A 24,393-nucleotide genomic window follows, 5' to 3' on the forward strand; every position below is an offset into this window, starting at 1 on the left:
TGTTTTATTTTGACTTTTTTGTTTTATCTGAAATATTATTATTTATAAATCTCATGTTGATGCAGAATTTCATGAACTACTGGACTATTTATATAAACAATTTTACTTTTCAAAAAATTTTTAATTTTGCACAACATCTTATGTAAAATTCGTAGTCGTTGTCATTAACTGATTTCTTTATCGTTTGGTGATGATTATAGGATGGTATGACGTTCAACATCAGCCTTGTACCTTTACCTGGGTTTTCTACTCAGTAAGTAATGACATCTGTATCGTATTCAATGATAATAAAAGCAACCATTATCTTTGACTAATAATACGATATCTTGGAAGCTAAAATGTTATTCATCCACATAATTGAAAATTAAGTCTCCATGACATTTTGTTTCGTACATGTCATAATTCTCAGCTTCCATTTAAAAAGAAATAAATTATTTTAATAATTACGTAAACATCCAGCCAAACAGATTCTATTTAATTTTATGTTATGAAAACATTTTGAAGATAACAATTTGTTATTATTTTTGCAATATAAAGAGTAATAGCTTGCTCATTTATAGTCTATTATCTATGCAGCAACAGAAGTTGTTGATAATGTTTAACTTTCATGATCCAAGTTATGAAATATAAACTTGCCATTCTATTTCAGTTTGCACTGTGGGTATATAGCTCTTCCAAATCATACAATTCATCCATTGCAAGACTGTGATTTATCCCTACCTCCAACTGAAGAAATCTTGCCTGAGTGGACTGTCACATGCCTGGCAGGTAAGACATTGCTATAATATAAGATTATATGTTGTCACACAATGTTACAGCAAAACTTTCTTTTGTATCTCGAAACAGCAGGAATGGATATTAACACTTTTATTGATAAAACTGTTAATATTCATACCAGCTGTTCTGAGATACATTTCGATTTCAAGTAGGTTTCTCGTCATCAAGAAAAACTTTCTTTTATCACAGTTGTCCTGTTACACAAATCTAATATTTATGTCAGTGATTTTATTGTTACGATATATCGTGTAATTTTTAATCTTTACTATATATAATTTCACAATTAAATAATAGAGTTGGATTGTTATTCCCATTTATAAAACATTACAACATTTCTGTAAAACATATAATAATTGATATACGTATTTAACAGGAAACAAATTGTACACTGTAAACGTTACACTGGAAGAGGAAGATTTCTTTACCTATAGAGGAAATCAATGGGAACATAGACATTATACTAGACTAGCAAGTTTCTCAATAGGTGGAGAGAAGGGTAGAGGCATTGTGGAGTATGGTGAAAGGTAGCTTTTCCTATTTAATACTTTTTCATGTAGTATTACAAAGTGTTAATAGAGAAAGCTGTTTAGAACTTACTTAAATACTTAGTATACATACATTTTTCGAATTTTCGGTATTTATTTATAGATATAGTTTGATAATGGTAAAATATTATAATTCTGTTTGTCTTTACTTGGAATAATTACATTTTATTCTTCCATCTATGCATGCATTATGCTTGTGTAATTTTCTCTTTTCTTTCACAATAACCTACAAACTTTCACAACTTGATAAAGTTTGCCATTTCCCTCTAAATCATCTGAGTATTATGCAAATTTGATACATGTTAACTTTTTATCAATAGAAACGAAGTACAGAGGCCAAAGGGACAATGTCAAGTACAAAGCCAGCTCTTTGGTGAAGGTAAGTTCTTATTATTAGCTTGAAGTCAGTATGTTTTTAAAACATATTTTATTAAATAACGATTTTAATAATTTAAACAGAACAATACTTTTCAAAGCTATGGATAACTGTAACCTAGAACTGCAACATAATACAGTATACCAATTGCACTTTCCCAGGTTGACTTGCTGCTTCAGCAAGGTCTTCACATATGTAAGTCATGGCATCATAAAGACATTAGTATATGGGAAAGCCCTCCCTGTAGATGCATGGGCATTAAGGTGGTTCAACATTTAAATCATTACAATGAAACTTTCAATGGCAGACAGTGGTGTTTAATCATAGAAACCATAACACTGAGCATGATCAATTAGTAGCAAATTATTTGTCATACTGCGTAAGGGGCAGTTAGTCCTAACCATTACCATATTAATACATTTTACTGTTAATTACTATTAGAATGGATAATCTTCTATTTTATGCACAAGAACTTTCAGACTATCTGAGATAGTTATTGCCTAATTAAGCTATTATGGTGTGAGTATTTTTAGCTTTTTGTTAAGAGCTAAGCTACACTATCAGCTATCCATGATCTTCCTACTGTGGATATCAAAACCAGGTTTTTAATGTTACAAGCTTTCAGACTTCCTGTTGTGTCACCTCAGGACATTTTCGAGAATAGAGTTTAATAAAGAAATAAAGCTTTTTCTTTTTATTAATGTTGTTTGTACAATATTATCTGGTGTCAACTTTCTAAATAAAACAGTAGGTGGTTTTCTGAAGTCTTCAACAGCTGTACAACAATGATAACTACAAGTATTTCATTCAGTGAACTAGTACCCCCATTAAAAGCTTTTATATGAATTTCGTAAATTTGCAGAAAGTATTACCAATACTAATACATTAATACTCCTTGTTCACAGTTTTACAAGATAGAAAAGTAACTGTTTTTGCAAAAACAGTCGTTTCATCAGTTATTTTGAAAATGTTTCTCAACAGTTGTTTAATTTGACATTCTTTCAAGGCAAAACATCTCGCATAGTTTTTGTTAGAACAAACGGACAAGAGTAATCAGAATATTTGTATATGAAAAAGACAATGTAACTAGAGTTTGCTATGATTATGCATGAATTACTTTTGTCATCTTATTCTTCATAATGATGCATCAAAATCACCAATTAACTATGTTTCGCATTTGTACAGATAAATTTCATCAATAACATTTTTAGTGTTTTTTCACAGCTTGCAAAGTACTAACACGCTACTTAAAATAACTGTTAGTGATTCTGTAATTTGCAGAATGCTGTCAACTGTGTATGAAGGGTTAAAATGCTAAAAGTTGGGTTTTGATTCTTGTGATGGACATAATAGAAATAGCTCATTGTGCAGCTTTGCATTAAACTACAAACAAACAAAACGTTACAAATATGTACATAATTAGTTTTAACACTTAAACAAGGTTGTTTTTTTTACCTTAATTTCAATTAAACCTCTGCATGATAAAGTTGTTTTATAAAATTTATATAAAGTATTTTCATTCTTACAGATTTACACTTAAACGATTATACAGTAATCCCTCAAGTCCTAGGCTTGACGGATCCTTTGTGTATGAGTTCAGAAGTAGTTGGAGGGAAGGGAATGTCTCTCGCATATTTAATGAAGTTAAGCAATGAAACTCCAAAGGTAAGCTGTTTTTAATATGATTTTATTTAGTTCTCATAATGCACAGATTAAAATGGTGTTCAACTAGCAGTATATATTAAGGCAAGTTGTTTATTTATAACAACTTTTCGTTTTTTACACGTGATTTTTAAGTGCTGGAAGTTACTACTTTACTGATAAAGTGGATTCTAGTGTTTGAAAGAGAATTTTCAAAACCGTAGCATTAAGTTGCTAAACATCATTGATGCGATGTTTTTAGATTTAGCTTATAACTGAACATGGATTCAGAGTACTGGAATGTATAAAATGTATATCTCTTCAAACTTAGAGGAAGTTTATATAACTTTTATATGTTAATTCTAACACTTAATTTATGTGAGATTTGACACTTGGTAATCAAATAAGATATTAATAAATAGTCATCTATTTCATAATAATGTATTTAAATATAATTTTGTGACGTTTAGTTTCATGTTCCTAATGGCATTGTTTTAACCACCGCTGCCTTTCATCGCCACCTACTGGAACACCCTGAATTAGAACTAGCTCTTAGTACTGTGTGGAAAGCTATCAGGTAATTTAGGAACTCTTATTGATTGATTGTTCACATATAAGAGCATTGTCTGTTGTATGTCCATGTAACTACTTCACAGGGTGGCGCCAGATCTTCACTAAAATGTTAGGACACAATCTAAGACTGTATCCTATTTAATTACTGAAGAATATACGTTTGTAATGAATTATAACATTTAAAAACTTTCAAACTGATTTCAGTCTGAATGTAATATTAAAATACTATTAAAATATTAAGCAGTTTGTTATTTAAACAACATTTTGAAACGCATCTTCTAAAGATATAAGCTACCTAATTACTGAAATTTACCTTTTTAATGAATTACAACATTTTAAGATATTTCAAACTAGGCTAAGGTTAGACGTCATACCCTTGTGCAGGGGTTCTTAACCAGGGGTGCCCGCACCCCTAGGGGGTGCGAAGATGATTCCCAAGGGGTGCGAGGATGCCCATGAATAATTAAAGCAAATCTATATTTTTACATAAGAGTATGCTTTATATTTCTCCTAAGAAGAAACATTTTTGCTTCAGCAGTGTTCCGAGATAAAGTTAAACCTAAACCTGATTTCCTAATGAAGTGGTAAAGTTGCATCAGATTCCAATACAGGGTAAACAAACGGGTATGTCATTTGGATAGACGAGGAAGGGACGCGTACAGGACACGTGCGCAACACGGAGAGAGAGGGAGGTTATCGTCACGTCTCAGTCCACACCACCCATCCGTGCCATCAACACGTGAGTTATGGTCTCCCTGTTTCAATGTTATTTTTTTTCTGATGCATAACAGTAGGGTGGAAGATTGGTTATGTATTATTTCAGATTTTGCTTTCTACACATTTATTTAAATGAGCGATGGGTTGTTTACATAACATACATCATCACTGTAGCAGTGTAGCCGTTACAATATTTTCATAGAATGTATTGTCATGCCTACAAATCTACTGATTAAACCAGGTATTTCAGTCTCTCCATCACATATTTTAGAGATAATTCATAAAAAAAAAGAAAACACCTACACATGAATGTGTTTCTTTTCCAGATTTGTCTGCAGTATGTCGAAGAAACGAAAGTGGAATGACGAATATGTCAAGTTTGGTTTCACCTGTACTACAGAGAAGGATGGGATACAACGTCCACAGTGTATCCTGTGCAGCACACTCTTCTCCAATGCGAACTTGAAGCCATCAAAGCTTGATGAACATTTCAAGAACAAACATGGTGGCAGGGATGCAGGAAATGACATTGTGACATTAAGGGTCAAAAGAGCTAGGTTTGATCAGGTTGGCACATTGCCGACTTATGGATTTTCGCTAACAGAGAAACCTTTACTGCGTGCTTCTTATGAAGTTGCATACCAGATTGCTAAATCAAAGAAACCCCATACAATTGGTGAGGAACTGATCAAGCCATGTGCCCTTGAAATGGCAAAGATTGTTCTATGCAAGGAAGCTGAGAAGAAACTCCAACAAGTGTCTTTGTCAAATGATGTAATCCATAACCGAATCATCGACATGAGTGTTGACATCCTGGAACAAGTTGTAGCTGACATCAAGGCTAGTCCAGTTAAGATTAGCCTACAAGTGGATGAATCAACAGATCTATCCAACTGTTGTCAGCTATTGGCAGTAGTTCGTTACGTGAAGGAGAAAAAAGTGGAAGAAAGTTTCCTTTTCTGTCAGTCCTTAAAGACAACTGCACAAGCTATAGATGTGCTTAACAAAATACAAGAATTTTTCTCAAGAAACGAACTTCACCTTGACAAAATTGGTTCAATATGTACAGATGGTGCACCAGCAATGCTGGGCAATCGTTCTGGGTTTGCTGCATTAATGAGGAAAGAAGTTCCTAATCTGAAAATCACTCACTGCTTTCTTCATCGTCACTCTCTTGCAGCAAAGACATTGCCCCCAGATCTCAAGAAAACTCTGGATATTTGTGTCAAGGTTGTAAACTTTATTCGCAGCCGAGCTTTGAATCATCGATTGTTTCAGTCACTTTGTGAGGAAATGGGTCAGGAACACACTGTTCTTTTGTACCACACTGAAGTGAGGTGGTTGTCACGTGGTCGTGTGCTGTTTCGTGTGTTTGAACTGAGAGGAGAAATTCATCAGTTTCTCCGTGAAAGGGTACAAGAACTGGCTATATATTTCAAAGAACCTAGTTTTGTTCAGATGCTTGCCTATTTGGCTGATGTGTTTTAGCTCTCAATGAACTCAATCTCTCTCTGCAAGGAAGGGGACTCAACATTGTGACTGCAAGCGCGAAATTGGCTGCATTCAAAGAAAAACTTGTCTTGTGGATAAAGCGTGTGAAGATGGGGAATTTGGCAAATTTCCCCTGCCTGGAAGAGACAGTCACAGAAAATTCTACCCTGCATCCAGACTTTGTTGCAAAAGTTGTTGAACATATGCAGATGCTGCGTACTTCATTTGAGGGTTACTTCTCGTGTGGAGAGCTGCAAACCTATGACAACTGGATCCTGAATCCTTTCATGCAGAATTTGGAAGATGTCAGCGGCATCAAGGAAGATCTCATCGACCTTAGACACAATCGTGAAATCCAAATGGAGTTCACCAATAGTCAGCTGGAACACTTCTGGGCTTCTCAGCTGGAAGCATACCCTGCATTAGCGAAGAAAGCTCTTGAAGTGCTGGTACCATTTGCAACTACTTACTTGTGTGAACAAGGATTTTCTTGTCTACTTCACATCCAAACAAAATGCAGAAATCGGCTGAATTCTGAATATGACATGCGAGTGGCACTCAGTACAAAGACGCCAAGATTTGATGCCATCATAGAGAAAAAACAGCAGCAACGAAGTTAATAAGTTTACTGTGCATTACAGGCTAAATAAAAACATCATTAACAAAATTGAAATTAATTTTTTATTATGTACCCTGAATTTTTGTCTTGAAAAAAGGTATGCTGTATGTATGAAGATTAAAAAAAAATTTTTGATTACATCAACTTTGTATTTTTAGCTTTTTTTATATTTAAGTTTCCAGGGGGTGCGAGAAATGATTACTGATTTGAAAGGGGTGCAAACACTGAAAAAGGTTAAGAACCACTGCCCTAGTGCATTAAAATATAGTATTTCATACACATCTAGTGTATACTGAGATGAAGACGAACACTTTGTTAACCTTAAACCTTTACACATTCACAAATTCTATTAGTAAGAGAAAGTATTATTTCTGTAAGAACAAAAAATGTTTAAAGCAAAGCACGTGTGATAAGTATTGGTTATTTACTAACTGAAGTAATCCATTCTAGTTTTACAGGTAATGTGAATGTATAGGAAGCATAAGGCATCACATGGTGCTACTTGTAATGTTAAGAGTATGTTACAAACTTTATTTCTGATTGTTTTATGAATAACTTGTTTTGTTACATCTATATACACTTTTTCTTTCCTTTCTTTTGTATACATGTTTCAAGTGCGGAAAACGTAGAGATTCTCAAAACGGCAAGTGCCAGGTAAGAGAGAATTGATATGTAAGATACTTTTGTTGACAAAAATTACCGTAATGCCTTTTTAGTCTCAATCACGTGTTATCAATTATATTATACTATAAGTAATATTATACTATAAATAAATATTATACTATTGAAAATGGGAAATTAAGTTTAATATACTTTTTCTTCAATTCTGCAACCTCGCTGTTAATTTATTCACACTAAACCCTTTTTTATAAAGATCATTGTTTTCCCATGTTCACTCTCCTTGATTTTATGATGATTTATTGTTCAGGTTTTGAAAAGTTTGAAAGTCATGTCTGGTTACTTTCATGAAGGTACTTTCATTGTAAACGTTTAGAAATTTTAAACTGTAAACAAATATATATGTTTCAGATATTAAGATACTTTCTTCAGTTATGATATATTTGTTGAGAATATTTTGATAAGATATCTAAGTGATTCGATTTTTAAGAAATAACCTTTTATTTATCATGAAAACTATATTTCAAAGTGTTCTCAGTAATTTAAAACGCAAGTTTCATGAACCATTTCTAGATTATTTTAACATACACGTTTTGTGTATGAAATAATATTTATCATTTATAAATGTATAAATAAAAAGAGAAAGTGATCAATAAAGTTATTACACAGCAAGTGCTGTCTAGAGTTTGTTTTACAAGCTACTGAGAGGAGATTAAACTTGCAATAATTCCTTAATAAGAATTTAGAAACTCGAAGAGGATGGTTTAACAAACGTAAATATGAGTGTCTACTACGCTTAACACTGACCATTATGTTTGTTATACAGTGCAGCTGAGGACTTCCTAAAAGCTCCACTGACAGAAGAATTGAAAGATGAAGTGTCCAAAGCATTAAAGAGAACTTTCTCGAAAGATGTAGATGAATTACGATTAGCTGTACGATCTTCAGATGTAGGTATGGATGCTGGTGTCTCTTAATGGAATCAAAGTGACCTAAACAAAAAGTATTTTTGAAAATGAACTGTAAAATAATTCTTACATATTAACATTTCCACCTTTATTCTTTTAATTTTATGTACTCCGTTTTATACCACACTTATTTACAGTCTGGATGGATTGGTTATATTTTCAGTTGATCCACCAAATGTGAGAGCTCAATCAATGCTTCTTTGATTTTAATGTTTTTTTCTGTATTGTAACATAAGTTCTGTATTAGAATTATTGAAAATAACACTGCATTGATAAAGCCATAGCAAGTGATTAATCATAGTGACTCAGTAGTGAGTTACAATGCTCAAGATTGTATTTTAATACCCATAGTACCTTTTCTATAGTTTGGTGCTTAACAACAAACAAACATCACAGCTTCATGTTATATTTTTAACTAGGGGAAGATAGTTGTGAAACTTCAGCAGCAGGGCAGATGGAAACGGTTCTCGGTGTCAGAGGACTATCTCAAGTAAGGAGGTTAATAGTTTGAACATATTTGTCTAGTTTCTCTTTAGTAATTAATTTTATTTGATAAATAACAGTTGGCTAAGTTATATAAGGATGTTTGTATTGTAATTGGGTAGCCAAATATTTCTAGACATCAAGTTATTTTAATATATCTATCTATCTAATACAATACAAAATCTCTTTGTTTGCTTGCTTGTTGCTTTCACTACGCAGTTCACAGTTTTTTCACATGAAGATGTGCAAAACAATTTTATGTTTACACATGTGTCTGTGATCCGCCAGCAGGACGGATAATTTTATTGTTAACATATACATCGCATCGGTAAACTTGGCATTCTTTGGTAAGTATGAATTAACATTTAATTTAGAATACAACATTATAGGTATATTTAGTAACAGATCGTTAATTATACATCTACTAATACATCACACATTTCACCTCGCACACAAAAGACGTGTATGTAGAATTAGAATGTTGTGTGTGAAAAAGCAATCAGTAAGCCTAGCACATGAAATAAAATTATGCTGTCTTCCATAGGATAAATAACACGAAAGGCTCAATTACTAATACTTATAGTGTATAACTAGTAGAGTGCTTGCATGAAATGGTAAATGGGTTGACCTGGAATTGTATTTTGCTTATTATCATTAAAATAGAGAAAGACCTATTTAGTTATAGATTATTAATTGCATATTTACTAATACGTCACATATTTAATGTCACATGCAAAAGAAATGTATGAAGAATTAAATGTTTTGCATGGAAAAGCAAATAGTAGGCCTAGCGTATAAAATATTCATTTTTCTGTGTACTAATAGACTACGTGAAAAGGTTAAGGTTTACGTTATAATACTTACTGAGTAAAATCAAGTAAAGTTAAGTCAACGAATTTATTTTATTCTATTTGTTTTTCCCTAAGTGATTTTTTTTAATTCGATACCTGGAAGTGGATTTTTTTCTTTTACACACTATAAATACAGTATTGCATTTTGTTTATAGTATATCGCACATCAATATCATAATATGAATACGGAATTACATTCCAAAATTTTAGAATTACATTAAAGCAAATTGAACATAATACTACGTACGTATTTATGTTTCAAAATTTTAATATTTGAGGAAGGAAGTACAGGGGATGAAGGGAATACAGCTAAGCTTATCATGTTTGCTAGAACAGGTACTGACACATGTATAAGATAATTTAATACATCTCCATAACTGCCTATTTATCCATACTAGTTAAAGGAAATAGCTGTTTTTAAGGAAGCCCTGACTTAAAACAGGTTCGTAGTTTGTTTTCGAATTTCAAACATAAGGTTGTTTTCATAAAATCACAAAATACTTTTGACTATTGAAAAATATGCATCCCAGCAGGAGAGCAAGTAGGCTTTTCTTTTGAAAACCTAGGCAAGGCTGGGTAACGCTGCTAGTATTACAAAAATAAAACTAACATCATACATTTTATGCTTGTTGTATGATTGTTTTTTACAGTTCAACAATAAAATGTCTATGAGATTTTTACATGTTTTGTATATATTGCAATACTGCTTCACAATAAGACTCAACATAAATGAATGAAATATGATTTAGTCACATTACCGTCAGGTTTAAAATTATTGTAGTACTTTTTCATTACGTCAGCTACCTAAAATAGCAAGGTATATTTCTTCTATAGGTTTACACAGCTATTAGTCGATGTTGGGCCTCCTCTGTGGCATTTAATTCGGTGCAATATCGCAGGTACGTACCTCAGTAGTTTCCATCATAACATTTTATTATGTAAATGTTACTTTTAGAATGTTCACAAAAATAGGGGAAAATGTAATACGCTGTCATCAGAAACTTCATGTTAGTTTTGGTGAGTGCATTAAAAAAATCAAATATGATTAGGCTTTCCTGTGTAACTTTAGTTTTGTGTATAATTGATAAGATCCTTTTGGTGGATAAGCAGTATAACTGGGAAGGGTTACAATCATAAAATTAAGGATCTGAACCTTTCAGTGGACCCAGCATATATATATATAGAACATTTTATAGCTTTACATGTAAGAAAAGAGTAAAGAAAGAAACTGAAACGTTGTTTCTTGTAGGCAAAATGGACAACCAGTGGACCCTCGTATAGCATTGGTGATCCAAGAGATGGTGCCATCCCAAGTGGCTGGGGTGATGTTTACTGCACATCCCATCACAGGACATCCGTCTTACATCTCAGTCTCTGCTAACTACGGATTGGGAGAGGTAATGTAAATAATCTCCCTTTCTTCTAGCACTCTTTAGTGAATTGAAAATGACCTAATTTTAGTAAGGTGTTAAAATATAAAATCAAATTTATTATTTCAGTAAGATATAATAGCATATTGAGTAACTTTTGGTTGTAAAGAAAGATCAGCATGGTAGTTTTGAAAATGCTTCATCTGTGAATAGTTATTTGGTAAACACATTTAAACTTGCATCGAAGATCTTCATTGGACAAGTGGAGGTTAGTTGATACAAACTTTCACAACAGAGATGAAGCATGATGAAGGGAGTTGAGTACTATCTTGTGTAAGACAACGATATTCTTGACATCAAAGTAAAATGGGAAAAAAACTTGGTGATATACGAACTCAAATAAAGCTTATATTCATTAAAAACCTCAGTTCTCTTTAAAAAAACAAAAATTTTGGTTGGTAATTTTACGTTGTTTTTAATCTTCATTGCTTTAGAACTTCTTAGATTTCTGTATGTATTTGTAATTCTGTGAACTATATTTGAAAAGGTCTTGGGATAACTGGTATAAATAAAAAGAAGTGTGTTTTCGACATTTTAAATATCGTTCTAATAAGTAATCGTCAAGGCACTACATGATTGTCAAAGCCTTTTCATTTTTCTAATTTGAAAGTCTGTTTTCGTGTATTATTGAAGTAAATATCTTAAAGAGAAATTCGTTTTTCCTGTGTCACTGTGTTAAGTTCTTAAATGTTCCACATATTTGAAGATAATTTTCAAAAAACTTGTTATATTTTACTTAAACAAAGAAAAACGCTGAATTCTATATGGAAATTGGCTTTTATTCTTCATTTACTAAAACAATAAATAATTGAGCAAAGTGTTTAATACTATGAAACATTCAGTATATTTACTAAAACCTATAATTATTTTTTGTTTGGTTGAAGTAATACAGATTAATGTGATTATGAAGCACGAATGTCATTTAATTTTCCAAATAAAAAAAGATGTTGTACTCATATTTTGTAATTTATTTGATTTCTACTTACTATCTTTTTAATTGGCTTTTGAAGAGAAAAATATGTATTATGTTTTCTTATATTTTTCATTAGTCAGTGGTTTCGGCAACTTCAGAGCCCGATACATATACGTTACGGAAATCTTCCAAAGGTGACGTCTGTGTGCATGAGCAAATCCTAGGAAAGAAAGAGAAGATATTCAAAATGACAGGTTTGTCTGCTTCTGGGTTTGTCTGATTTTAAGTTAATATTCCATCATTATTACAGAAAAAGTAAAATGCACAATTTTAAACAACAAATAATTTATTTATGTAAAATATTATATTTTGTATATTACATTATAACGGTAAATTAAAAGTTTATTTCTTGATAACTAGGAGAAGGAATATCTCCATTTTACTTCTTTAATTCATTCTTTTTAAAGTGAAGATCAATACACGTCATATTCTTTAACAGTGTATGTTAGTGTTTTGGTTGTGAAGTTTTAAATTGTCACGTCTGCTCTATATTATAAATGTGGTGATTGTTGCTGATTGAATATATGAAAATTTAACTGTACACTTGTCTTCCGGGATGTGTATTAACAAAAATTAAACTAGATGTACCTTTGTTATTAAAATCACGCAGGGCAGTGAGAAACTGATATTTATAAAAAAAATGCTTTGTTCTTCCGTTATGTAATTTAAAGAGTTATGCATTATAAAATTGCAACGAGAATAAATTATGAATGTTGAATCTGGATGGACAGGACACATTTGTTTTTTATAACGACATAATAGTAGCGTACAATCAGTTACCTTTACAGGGTATATGGCTAGAAGATATACAGAATAAAAATAACTAAGATATGAGTTATCATATTGACTGGATGAATTAGAAATGAAAGTTATTAAAACTAAACTGTTTTAGTCAGCCGTAATATTGATTCTCTTCACCAACATCATATTAAATATTACGTAAAGTCTCTCATCTTTCAGTAGTGAAAATTTATAGTTTACTTAAGCTTACAGGTTTGTAATTTATGTTCAGAGGAGGGTGGAACTAAGGAAGAGACAGTAAATGAGCAAGTATCAGGTGCCTGGTGTCTTTCAAAGGAAGAAGTGGAGTCACTTGGTAAAGTTGGTATCTTGGTGAGTTTAATATTATGCATTAACAAACGAATATTTTAAATGCTATTTCAAGTAAATGCATTTACTTACATTATAATAACTGCTAAAAGTGCAGTAACAACAATAAACATCCTTAAACTGAACATTTCAGAAATTCCTTAAATTCTATTATCACCATTAATATCTTAAAGTTTATAATTTTCAAATTGAAAAACACATCGGGTTTAAGTGAGTTTTCGTATTCAATCAGAAATATAGAGAAAACATATTTAAATGGTGACAATACAATGGAATGTGTGATAAATCGTGAGACGTACATGTTTAATAAATAGTGTTGTTAAGATAAACTAGTATAGAGAAAGGCTTAAATATAAGGATAAACATTATCTTTTAAAATAACAAATGTCAAACAAAAAGCTTAAAATTTGGAATTAATTACATTAATGAAAACAAGGAATTGAAGTTATTATTTAGTGTTGGGTGATCTTTGAAAATGGGAATACTTCTTTAATAAAGAACTCCTCGCGAAATTTTTAAAGTTTTCTGGGAGTATGGGATGGTTGTTATTCCTACCATGAAATTGGATGCAAAATGTAGGTGGATAAGTTAGCTTATAACCGCATCTTACTGAAATTCTCATGTGCTCACGTACACGTATTTGTAGTTGAGAAGTAGTTTTCTTTTCAATATCGTTAGCTTTACAGCTACCACAGTTATATAAATATACCTTCAACCCCTCAAATGATCTTTTCTTCCATTACACAGGTTAAGTTTTCTGACAGATAAAGGTATAGGTGTCACCATTTTAAACAATCTGATTGTGTCTTTGAAATGAAAGACATTTTAGACAAGAGAACAAAATTTAAACCCTCGATAATGATTGGATTAAGCGGAATCTCTAACGTGAGGAAACTTTGTAACCGACTCTCGGACACTTAACAAATTGTAAACTCATCTCTGACACCACTTTTAGAGAAATGTTTCCGACAGGTTTCTGTGCTGGTTTTATATGTGACTTACCAAAAATACACAAATACGGTTTACTCCTTAGACCTATTCTGTCTACTCTTGGTTTCCACGCTTACAAACTTACTAAATAACCTGTACCTAAGCGTATTGACTAAGAACCAACTTACTGTTAAATATTCTTTATTCATTTGCTCAACTGACACCGAAATTTCCTAATGGAGACAAATCTGTTATGTCTAGTTTTGATATTTAGTCTTTATTTACTGACCTCATACTTGAGGAAAAAATTAAAATAATTAAACATTTATTTTCTACAAAATTCTCTACACTAACTTTTAACCAAAAAATAATATAATTCGAATATATTATTAATTAAATTGGTCCTGAAACACAGTCACTTTATTTTTAATGGTCAACTTTATGATCAAACAGATGGAGTGCAAATGGAATAACTTTTTAGGTCTGACCCTTGCAAATATTTTTTTATTAGAGCATGTCACCACAGGACTCATTATTAGGTTTTCAAGTGGATACACCAACTACAGAGCATTGTAAAACATGTGTATTATTATTCTTGTAATGTGATCGATTTGAGTTCCACCATGATTTATTATTTGTGAGTGATTTTGAACAAGTTTCATTATCAACGTACTTTCTATTTAATACCAGTTTGTATTACTTCGACACCGGAACCACAGGTTATGAACTCTTTATTAAAGAATGCTTCTTCAGTTTCAACGATTATTCAACACTAATAATAACAAACTCCTCTATTTTGTCCCAAATGTAATCATTTCTGAATTCTCGGGAATTTTATGTGTTACTGCAATTATCTTAAAGATATATTGTTTATACTTTAGCCTTTATCTATAGTAGTTTCTCTTGACAATGTTATTAATTAAAGGTGTATGCTGCACATTCTATTATATTGTTACTCTTTGAATCTGTTCTTTCTAAACTTCTGTTTGAATACGAAAACTCTCTCAATTCTAATGTTGTGTTTTGTAGATTGAATATTATGAAATAATCATGTTCAGGTATTAACGTTGATGGTGAAATTTAAGGGAATTCTGAAATATCTATGTTAAAGATTTTTATGTATCACTGTTTTTAAAATGTATTATAAGATTTTCGTTTTCGATCAGAAGAATCAGTTATACATTATTAGAAAAAGTATAAAAAGGCTTCATTAAGCATTAAAACTTCAACTATTTGTACATCCAAATCGAAAAATTATTTTGAAAATTCGAAATTGGCATTGTTCGTGTTTTGGTGTTGTTGTTTTTTTTAATTTATACTCTTAATTAGATCTTGAATATTATGTCCCCACTGGTGCAGCAGTAAGTCTCCGGATTTACGACGATAAAATCTGGGGTTTCATTCCCCTCAGTGGGCTCAGCAGCTTGTACAACGTGGCTTTGTTATAAGAACACGCACGCACCCACGCATTCTTCCTCTCTCACTCACTCAAGAGAGAGGGAATTAAATTGAATTATTATGAAAGTGTCAAATAAAACCAAGCTGCAAAAATAATAAATCACTTAAAAATATTATTACAGTTCAGTGTCGAACTAATAGTAGAAAAATAAGTGGTTATTTTTGTAAGTAAATTATAACTTAATTGTAAGCTATTTGCTATTAAACTGAAATCTTCAAATATTAAGTGATATAGTGTAATCTATTATCTTTTAAAGCGATAAGATGACAACTTTCTTTTTAAATAAACCAAAAATGATTATTATAGTTGCAAGTAAGTTTGAATCACTGTTTTTAGAAAATTTTTTTTTTTTTTTAATTTGGAGTCTTATGTCACTTTTATTTATATCTAGGTGGAGTCGGCATTTGGGTCTGCACGTGACATTGAATGGGCAATCAGTGAAGGCAAAATTTTTCTCCTACAGGTGAGCGCAAAACTTGATTTCACAAATGTTTCTTGCAGCCAACCTTCGTTGGAGGAAGAGGTCTCGTTCACCTGACCCTCCTGGGTATTCAAAATCTCGTATACCCAAATATCAACACAGAAGAAGCGAGCTGACTTTCTTATGGCATCAGCTTATAAATTCGAATGACATTTGAAATGAAATTCAAAGTTTTTTTTCTTAAGGAAGCTTGTAGAAAATTAAAGAAATATTAGAATTTTTTTTTCTCACACACACACACACACACACACACACACACACACACACACACACACCACTGTGTGTATTCTTTCTTGATACAATATCAATTCAGTCTGTTGACAGAGTTGATTGTAACTAGTCGTACCCGCGGCATGGCCAGGTAGTTAGGGCACTCAACTTGCAATCTGAGTAATGCAGGTTTGAATCCACATCTCACCAAACATGCTTACCTATTCAGCTGTATGGACATTACAGTATGACGATCAATCCTGCTATTCATTGTAAAAAGTAGCCCAAAAGTTGGTTACGACCAAATGCCTGTGCTCTATTCAATCACTGCAAAATTAGGTACAAGTTGCACAGATATCTCTTGTGTATCCTGGTGCAAACTTCAAAACAACCAACCAATAAAAGTAATGTTAATGATCCTTTATTAATATTAAGTTTGTGATCATAACTATAGAAGTGATTACAAATATGTGGTATATATTCTGTTTATATAGTTATATCACATGTTATGTTTGTAAATAAGTTACATAGTATATTAACACAAAATCTTTGTGTGTGTGTGTGTGTGTATATATTAAAACTCACTCACACTGTGGTTCTTCTTTACCTCCCACTATAAACACTGGGATTCTACTCCTTCATGATCATAATATTGTATGGTTATTGTCACATGTCAGAGTACTTTTAAGCACCAGAAAAAATACCCAAATCATTTATGAATTCCTAATAGCTCTGCATAATATCTGTGCACTTGTTAAGTTGAAAATCAGGATTTAATGCTCGAAGTGGTTGCAGCTTTATGCTAAACTACAAACAAGCAGTGTATACTCCAAGTAGCGTGGCGCTGCTCTTAATTATAACCACCGTCCACAGGGAGGCAGCCGTTCAATAGAAACCATCCTGTTTTTTTACGTTATTTATTTGTATAGTTCATTGAATTATATTTTATTAAATTGTTTATTTGCTATGTTGTGGTCTTTTGGATAACTTAAAGATATTTAGAATATTAGTAAGAAATTAAGAAGAATATTTATATACTTATAACACTTTAGAACAAAAGTGTTCAATATAACATAATTTGTAATTAAAAATATAATTTAAAATAATTTTAAGACACTGAAGTTGGGTGTTCTTAATACTAGTTCGGCCTAATAGTTGATCTATTTTACTATCTTCCATAATTGTTTATTACCTAACATACTACGCCAGTATGGACAATATAAAAAAAGCCTAATATTTTCTACCTGCTAAATATTATGGCAAAAGAACAAACGAGCATATATAATCACGATGTAGAATTAATAACAAGCTAAGTCACTCAATTTAAATAGATGATTCACAAGAAAATAAGGATAATATTAATTGTACCTTCAGCATCCTAAAATATTTTGATGAGCAAATAATAACCAGAACTACATTGCTGAAGCATGTACTATACATTAAAATATTTTTGTTGTTAAAAACAACTAAATGACGGACTTTAAATTCTAGCATGGATAACATTTATCATAATTTTTAAATAGGTTTTAGTTTTGTTTCTGCCATTCTCATAGGCTCGACCAATAACTACAGAAGACAAGCCTACTGATTATGAACTAGTGCATGGATTGGATAGTGGAATGTTAACTGAAAATGAATACTTAACTACAGCAAACTTTGGGTAAGTTATGCAGAATGTTGTTATTTTAAATATGTATTAGGTAGATATTGTTTTCTGGAAATAAGAAGTTGTAATTTTATTTCCTAAACAGATATTAAGTATGTTTTTTTTTTGTTTTTTTTATATCAAAACAATATTTGAACCTTGCCATCTGGTAATACTCAATGAATCTCCAGCTGTTACAATAATTAGTCTATGGATTTATAATTCTAAAACAAGGGTTTGATTTCTCTCAGTGGACTTGGCAGATAGCCCGTTGTGGCTTTGCTATAAGAAAACGCAAACACTCGTTGTCACTTCCAGTCATGCTTTATGTAATGATCGTACACCTAAACAATACACCTGAAGAGTAGTTTCCATTGCAATAAAACTCTAAGGGTGTGGTGTTTGGATCTCAATATTTCTTCCTGTAGTTTTTACATAATTCATGCAAGACCTTTTATCACTTGTTTGAAGAGTTTCATCACACAGAAATTCATAAGTACTTGGTCAGGAGACCTGACCTGTTTGTCTTTGTATGGAATGTCATGCATACCCATTCTTGAGGTAGGTGACGGTTCAGCCCAAGTAATTATAACTTACTACCTTATATTGATGAACCCTATTCCCTGGTTGCCTCATTACCCAATATAAATCCTTTCTGATTAGGTTGTGCAAACTGTTGCTTTTGGCACGTTTACAGCTTTTGCCATTGACACACATGTTCTTGGATTCTCATACATCACTGAAACATGACTTGGTTCAATTTTGTACTCTTCAAAAGTGAAACAGTCATGTGCTTTGTAATAGATATGGTACAATCAGTGTTTAGGTCGGATATTGGTTTTATGTATTCAGATCAAATTATTCAATCTGAACCTAATCGCTTAGGATCAAACAGTCAATGCTTGTGGCAATACATATTGAAAATTTATCACATGCATGGGCTTCCACATCATTATAGTACAGAATTAAACCAGTTGCATATTAACTTGTTTCAAAACTGAATAATACTTCAGATGTCTGTATGAGTGAGAAGACATTGCAGGCCTTTCATGGGAATGTGGCACATGTCAGTGCGATACAGTAGTTTTTAATCACAACTTACTTTCCACAATGTTTTCTGTGACATATAGTAGCAGGAAAACGGACAGTTGTGATTTGTTTGAAATACATAATGAATGTCTGTATTATAATTACCTGAGCTTCCAGGGAAAATTCTACTATCTTTTATAAACTAGGGAAAAACAGTAATAGACTACATGGCACAATAGCTGTTATCTTTATAGCATATCTAGGTAGAATCATGACAGCCCAGTAGTGCAAGGAACGTTTTCTGATTAACTGACTCACTACAAAATCAAAATCCAATGGATATTTGTCAGACCAGTAGTTTTTATTGACTATGAAATGCATTTTCAATACTTAAATAATGCAAGTAAGACATAAAACAATCAAAGAATTGTTTTTTTTAGTAAGAACTTAAGCAATACACAATACCGAGTTGAACTTTAGTTTTGCTCTAAGTAGGTAACATGGTCTCAGTGGAGTTTGTTACTAAAAAAAATCAAACTCTGAATAATGCAAAGAAATATATTTATATATATCTTGTAAACATACTGTTTATTTCAGTTTAATGTTTGTATTTAAATAACACTTTATAATTCTAGTTTTTTCATGCATGATCCTTATTATTTAAAATGTGTTTGATAATACTATAATGTATATTTATCTAAGCACCTAGGCTTTTTATTTTTTACATTAACTGTTTATTTCAATTTGAAATTCTTGTGTGTACTGAGTTATGTATTTTTAAATAATGTTAATGCTTCAAGTTTTGATACCGTTACATTATAAAAATCAACTTATTAATTTCATACAATCACCATGTACACTGGTAATGTATTTCTGTAAATGCCAGATTTAATGTTTTGCAATACCTCTTAAACAAACCATTATAGGTCTAATGCTTGGAATGACAAATGTTCTAAGCATTTTCAAAGCACTGGTTCAGTAACACTAAATCGAGTGGGGATACCAAAATAAAATAATACTAAGAAGATAAATTTGATAAGACGTGCAATGTTATAACAGTAAGAAATGATTATGAGTTTGGTTCCTCTTTTGGATGTTGTGAAACAAACTTATCTGAAACTATATATACTTAGACAACTCACGCTATCGACAGCATTAAACTGTAGTAAACCCTTCTTAAGAGACAGAATTGTTAATACGTTGAGTATGAATAACTAAAGAAGAGAAATGTAAAATGAGTTCTATTGTATTTATTATTTTACACATACAGAGAAGTATTGCCTGGAGCAGCGTCACCTTTATGCATTACAACGGCATATAGACTTTTTAGGACAGCTTTTATGGTGAGTATGCATTTTTATTTAATATATTTGTTTTTTATTTATGTTTCTGTATTATAAACAACTTTTATAATTTTAAGGTTTTTATCGTAATTTAGTTATTACATTGTTATTGCAAGTAATAAAAAACACTTTGTATATATAAAATGATGTAGTGATAGCAGTGCCAAAAGGAATGCTATCAAGAATATAAAGATGAAACAGCTGTAAATACTTCATCCCCACATGACTTTCAATATTAAAATTTACTTTTACACAATAAATGCATGAATACAAAATGATTACGAAGTTTGTCAGTTTTACTGACCTCATACAGATTGTCTGTAATAATCAAAGGATTGTTTGACTGAACCTGGTTTTTTCTTATGTGTAAGCCCTAGGGACTTGGTTACATTACTTTAATGCCTACCCTGATGTGACTATGATATTATGATTAACAAACTGCACACCAACAGTCATGAATATATATCTTTCAACTACAGAAATATTTACAGAAAATATTCATTTTGCAATGTTGCATTAAATCTTAATATTGAAAATCATGTAAGGATTATCTATACGTACCTGTGCCATCTATATATACTAGTTTGCATTCTGTTTTGGCACTGCCACACCAACATCAATTTACATTAACAAAATGTCCTTCTTATTATTATTATTACTTGGTTTGTGACTTTTTATTTTGTCCTGATTGGAAAAATTAATGTATTTTGTGAATATGTGTAAAAAAATGTAATATCTTTTCTTTTTTTACTCATTCACTTCATACATAATATAGGTTTTGGCTTTCTTAAAAACACTGCTTGGATAGTGTAGAAAGCATAAAGTATTCTACATGTTAGTTATCTAATGTTCATTAATTATTTACTTGTAATTCCTGTTTCACCCATACTTAGTTTTGTACAAAGAAAAGTGGTGTTTCTTAACAAAAACAAACTTTGAAACACAACTGATAATATCATTTACACTAGAATTATTTGTTTTTTAATTACTAGTAGCTATTATGAAAGAGCAACGACATTATGCACTGCCAAGAAACACAGAATGGATTTAGGTTTAAACTGACCTTAGTGGTCACTTTCTGGTTTAATATTTTAGTGATGGTTTCTTACTTTGTTTTCTGGGCTTGTTGGGTAAAGAAATGGATGAAAGTGAGTAGCGATCATATTTTAAAGTACTCTGTTACTGTTGATTTTTTTTTATTGTGCATATCCCACGAATTAAAAATCATGAAACCATATATTCCCGACATCAGCAGAAAAATAACCAACACTTTTTGCAAAAACTAGTAACAAAATATGACATTCCAGTTAATACCAAATTTATACAAAAACCAGGCACAAAACTGAGGTCCATACAACGTAAAAGCTACACTGACAAACACGACACCAACATTGTTTATAAAATACAATGTGATAACTGCCGCGACTTCTATATTGGAGAAACAAGTAAAAAAATGGAAACCAGATTAAAAAAACACAAAAAGTCACTTTTCACACGTTTCCGAACACTGCAAGTCAAATAAACGCAACCTAACCATAGAAAACGCCCAAATAACAAATGAAGAAACATAAACACATGCAAAATTTAAAGAAGCTTTACTTATACAATAACTCAAGTCCGAAATAAACCAATACAAAGGAACACCTTTATACCTATGTGAATAAATATAATCAAATATCTAAGCACGCCCTCTACATTCTTACACTCAAGTACACAACCACTTTCAAACATGTGGTCAGCTATCGATGACCAAAGAAGGTCGAAACGTTGTTCGCTCCTCTACATGAAAATGTTCTCAACTCAAACCAGCCGTTTTTACATGTATATATTTCCCTAGGGACATACTTATTACATTTAATACTTACTCTGACGTGACTGACATTATGATTAACAAACTCCATACCAACAGTCATGAATATATATCTTTCAACTACAGAAATATTTACAGGAAAATATTCATTTTTCAATGTTGCATTAAATCTTAATATTGAAAATCCATGTAAGGATGATCTATACGTACCTGTGTCATCCATATATATACTAGTTTGCATTTTTTTTGGCACTGCCTATCTCTACATCAATTAAAATTTACAAAATGTTTTTATTATTTGTTTTGTGACTTTATTTTGTACTGACTGAAAAAATTAGTCTATTCTGTGAATATGTAATAAAATTTAATTTCTTTTTTTTCTTTTTTTACTCCTTCACTTCATACATAATATAGGTTTTGGCTTTCTTAAAAACACTGCTTGGATAGTGTAGAAAGGATAAAGTATTCTTCATGTTAGTTATCTAATGTTCATTAATTATTTACTTGTCATTCCTGTTTCGCCCATACTTAGTTTTGTACAAAGAAAAGTGATGTTTCTTAACAAAAATAAACTTTGAAACATAACTGATAATATCATTTACACTAGAATTATTTGTTTTTTAATTACTAGTAGCTATTATGAAAGAGCAACGACATTATGCACTGCCAAGAAACACAGAATGGATTTAGGTTTAAACTGACCTTAGTGGTCACTTTCTGGTTTAATATTTTAGTGATGGTTTCTTACTTTGTTTTCTGGGCTTGTTGGGTAAAGAAATGGATGAAAGTGAGTAGCGATCGTATTTTAAAGTACTCTGTTACTGTTGATTTTTTTTATTGTGCATATTTATGTTATGCCTGCTTGAGTACCTTAGCATCCATACATACAGTGTTTCTTTTCTGTTTGTTATGTTTTCGTATCAGTGCAAATAATATGTGTTCATTAACATATTGTTGTATAGAGTATAATGAAACAAAACTTGAAGGTTAGGGACTTGCTCTTAAAAGACTGCGTAAAAACAGTTTTATATATACTAACCTATTTAATATATTAAACAATAATCCTAATCATCTCAACAAAATATATACACATTTCTATCATTGGTAGTTGTGGCTTTTTTATGTTATTAGTTAAATATTGTATGAATATTAACAATATAACTGAGAAATTACGACCGACATTACCGTTTTATGTTAGTAACAACTGAAATGAAATTTTATAGGAAATGATATTTAGCAAGTTTATTTCAGTATTTTTCAACATTTTAAAATACTGTATGACATTTTATATAGTAATATTTGTAAAATATTAATATAATGCATATTGTCTTTTATTCAGGTATATTTTAACGAGAAACAAGGATGGTGGCATCCTTTCATTCCACTTTTTACATCTGATATGGCCATTTCTCACAACCATGGAATCTTTGTGATAGAGGAGGTAGGCTTATCTTATTGGAATAGACAGCAGATACAAACTTCAAGAAAATGTTGAAATCACCTTTTTCCAACTTAGGAATTTATATTTACTGTTTAATTTATTTTTATTGTTAGGTCAAATTGTTTTTCATTATGTGTGTGAAATTATTTTATGAATATATTAAATATGTGAACATAACCTATTTAGTGTTGAAATTATTTTGCACGAAATCGAGTATTTCATTTGGATCAGGACTTTGCAAAATATAAACATTTCCTATAGCTCTGCTAATTATTTCTACCTGTTATTCATTTTTTATTTAAACTTTATTATGCTATTGAGTTCTCTTTTTTTGAATGCATAAAGCCATTGTAAAATAACATTTCATGTTGATTACTTGCCAGTGAAATGACATGTAGCTTTCATTCCCGGCTGTTGTCATTACTTGTAACTAAATGATGTGGTTTAAAATGAAACAAAAATACAGTTATATGAATCACAGCTTGGATAAAAAACCTTTTGATATAAATACCTTGGAGTTAAAATTATGTTTAATCAGATTTCATGTGTTTGGATCTAGACTATAATGAAGGAAATGGATGAAGAAGATAGTCTGATCTCACGAGCGTGGGAGTTGTCTATGTTTGGTAGATTTCTAGAGGAACGGGAGCAGATAAGGGAAAAAGTAATCCACCGATTTGGATACGTTCCGAAGACAGTCAAGTTGAAAACATTACTGTATATACTAATGGTGAATGTTTACTTAAAATATGTGTGTATAAAATGTCATTTAAATGGAAAAAGGATATTTACCTAGTTAGTAACCATAGAAATCTAGTGTCGGGGAATATGTGGTATTTATAACTTTTCTTCTGAGTTTTAGTTGTACGTATA

At 31.3% G+C, this 24,393-nt stretch overlaps 1 protein-coding gene across 3 annotated transcripts in view; it reads left to right on the forward strand.

The window, feature by feature from the left end:
* Positions 1-24,393, forward strand: part of LOC143246347 (uncharacterized) — a 99,642-nt gene that overhangs the window by 12,083 nt on the left and 63,166 nt on the right. For all 3 annotated transcript variants that reach the window (XM_076492909.1, XM_076492911.1, XM_076492912.1), the window contains 18 exons: positions 201-253; positions 650-768; positions 1,151-1,301; positions 1,643-1,701; positions 3,227-3,363; positions 3,810-3,916; positions 7,355-7,393; positions 8,184-8,311; positions 8,745-8,815; positions 10,494-10,558; positions 10,909-11,056; positions 12,139-12,256; positions 13,075-13,175; positions 15,953-16,024; positions 17,806-17,912; positions 20,197-20,269; positions 23,419-23,520; positions 24,080-24,250. In XM_076492909.1, the coding sequence (XP_076349024.1) occupies positions 201-253; positions 650-768; positions 1,151-1,301; positions 1,643-1,701; positions 3,227-3,363; positions 3,810-3,916; positions 7,355-7,393; positions 8,184-8,311; positions 8,745-8,815; positions 10,494-10,558; positions 10,909-11,056; positions 12,139-12,256; positions 13,075-13,175; positions 15,953-16,024; positions 17,806-17,912; positions 20,197-20,269; positions 23,419-23,520; positions 24,080-24,250 (1,821 nt within the window). The remainder of the gene's footprint in view (positions 1-200; positions 254-649; positions 769-1,150; positions 1,302-1,642; positions 1,702-3,226; positions 3,364-3,809; positions 3,917-7,354; positions 7,394-8,183; positions 8,312-8,744; positions 8,816-10,493; positions 10,559-10,908; positions 11,057-12,138; positions 12,257-13,074; positions 13,176-15,952; positions 16,025-17,805; positions 17,913-20,196; positions 20,270-23,418; positions 23,521-24,079; positions 24,251-24,393) is intronic.

Source organism: Tachypleus tridentatus, chromosome 3, assembly GCF_004210375.1.
Source record: "Tachypleus tridentatus isolate NWPU-2018 chromosome 3, ASM421037v1, whole genome shotgun sequence".
Lineage (NCBI taxonomy): Eukaryota > Metazoa > Arthropoda > Merostomata > Xiphosura > Limulidae > Tachypleus > Tachypleus tridentatus.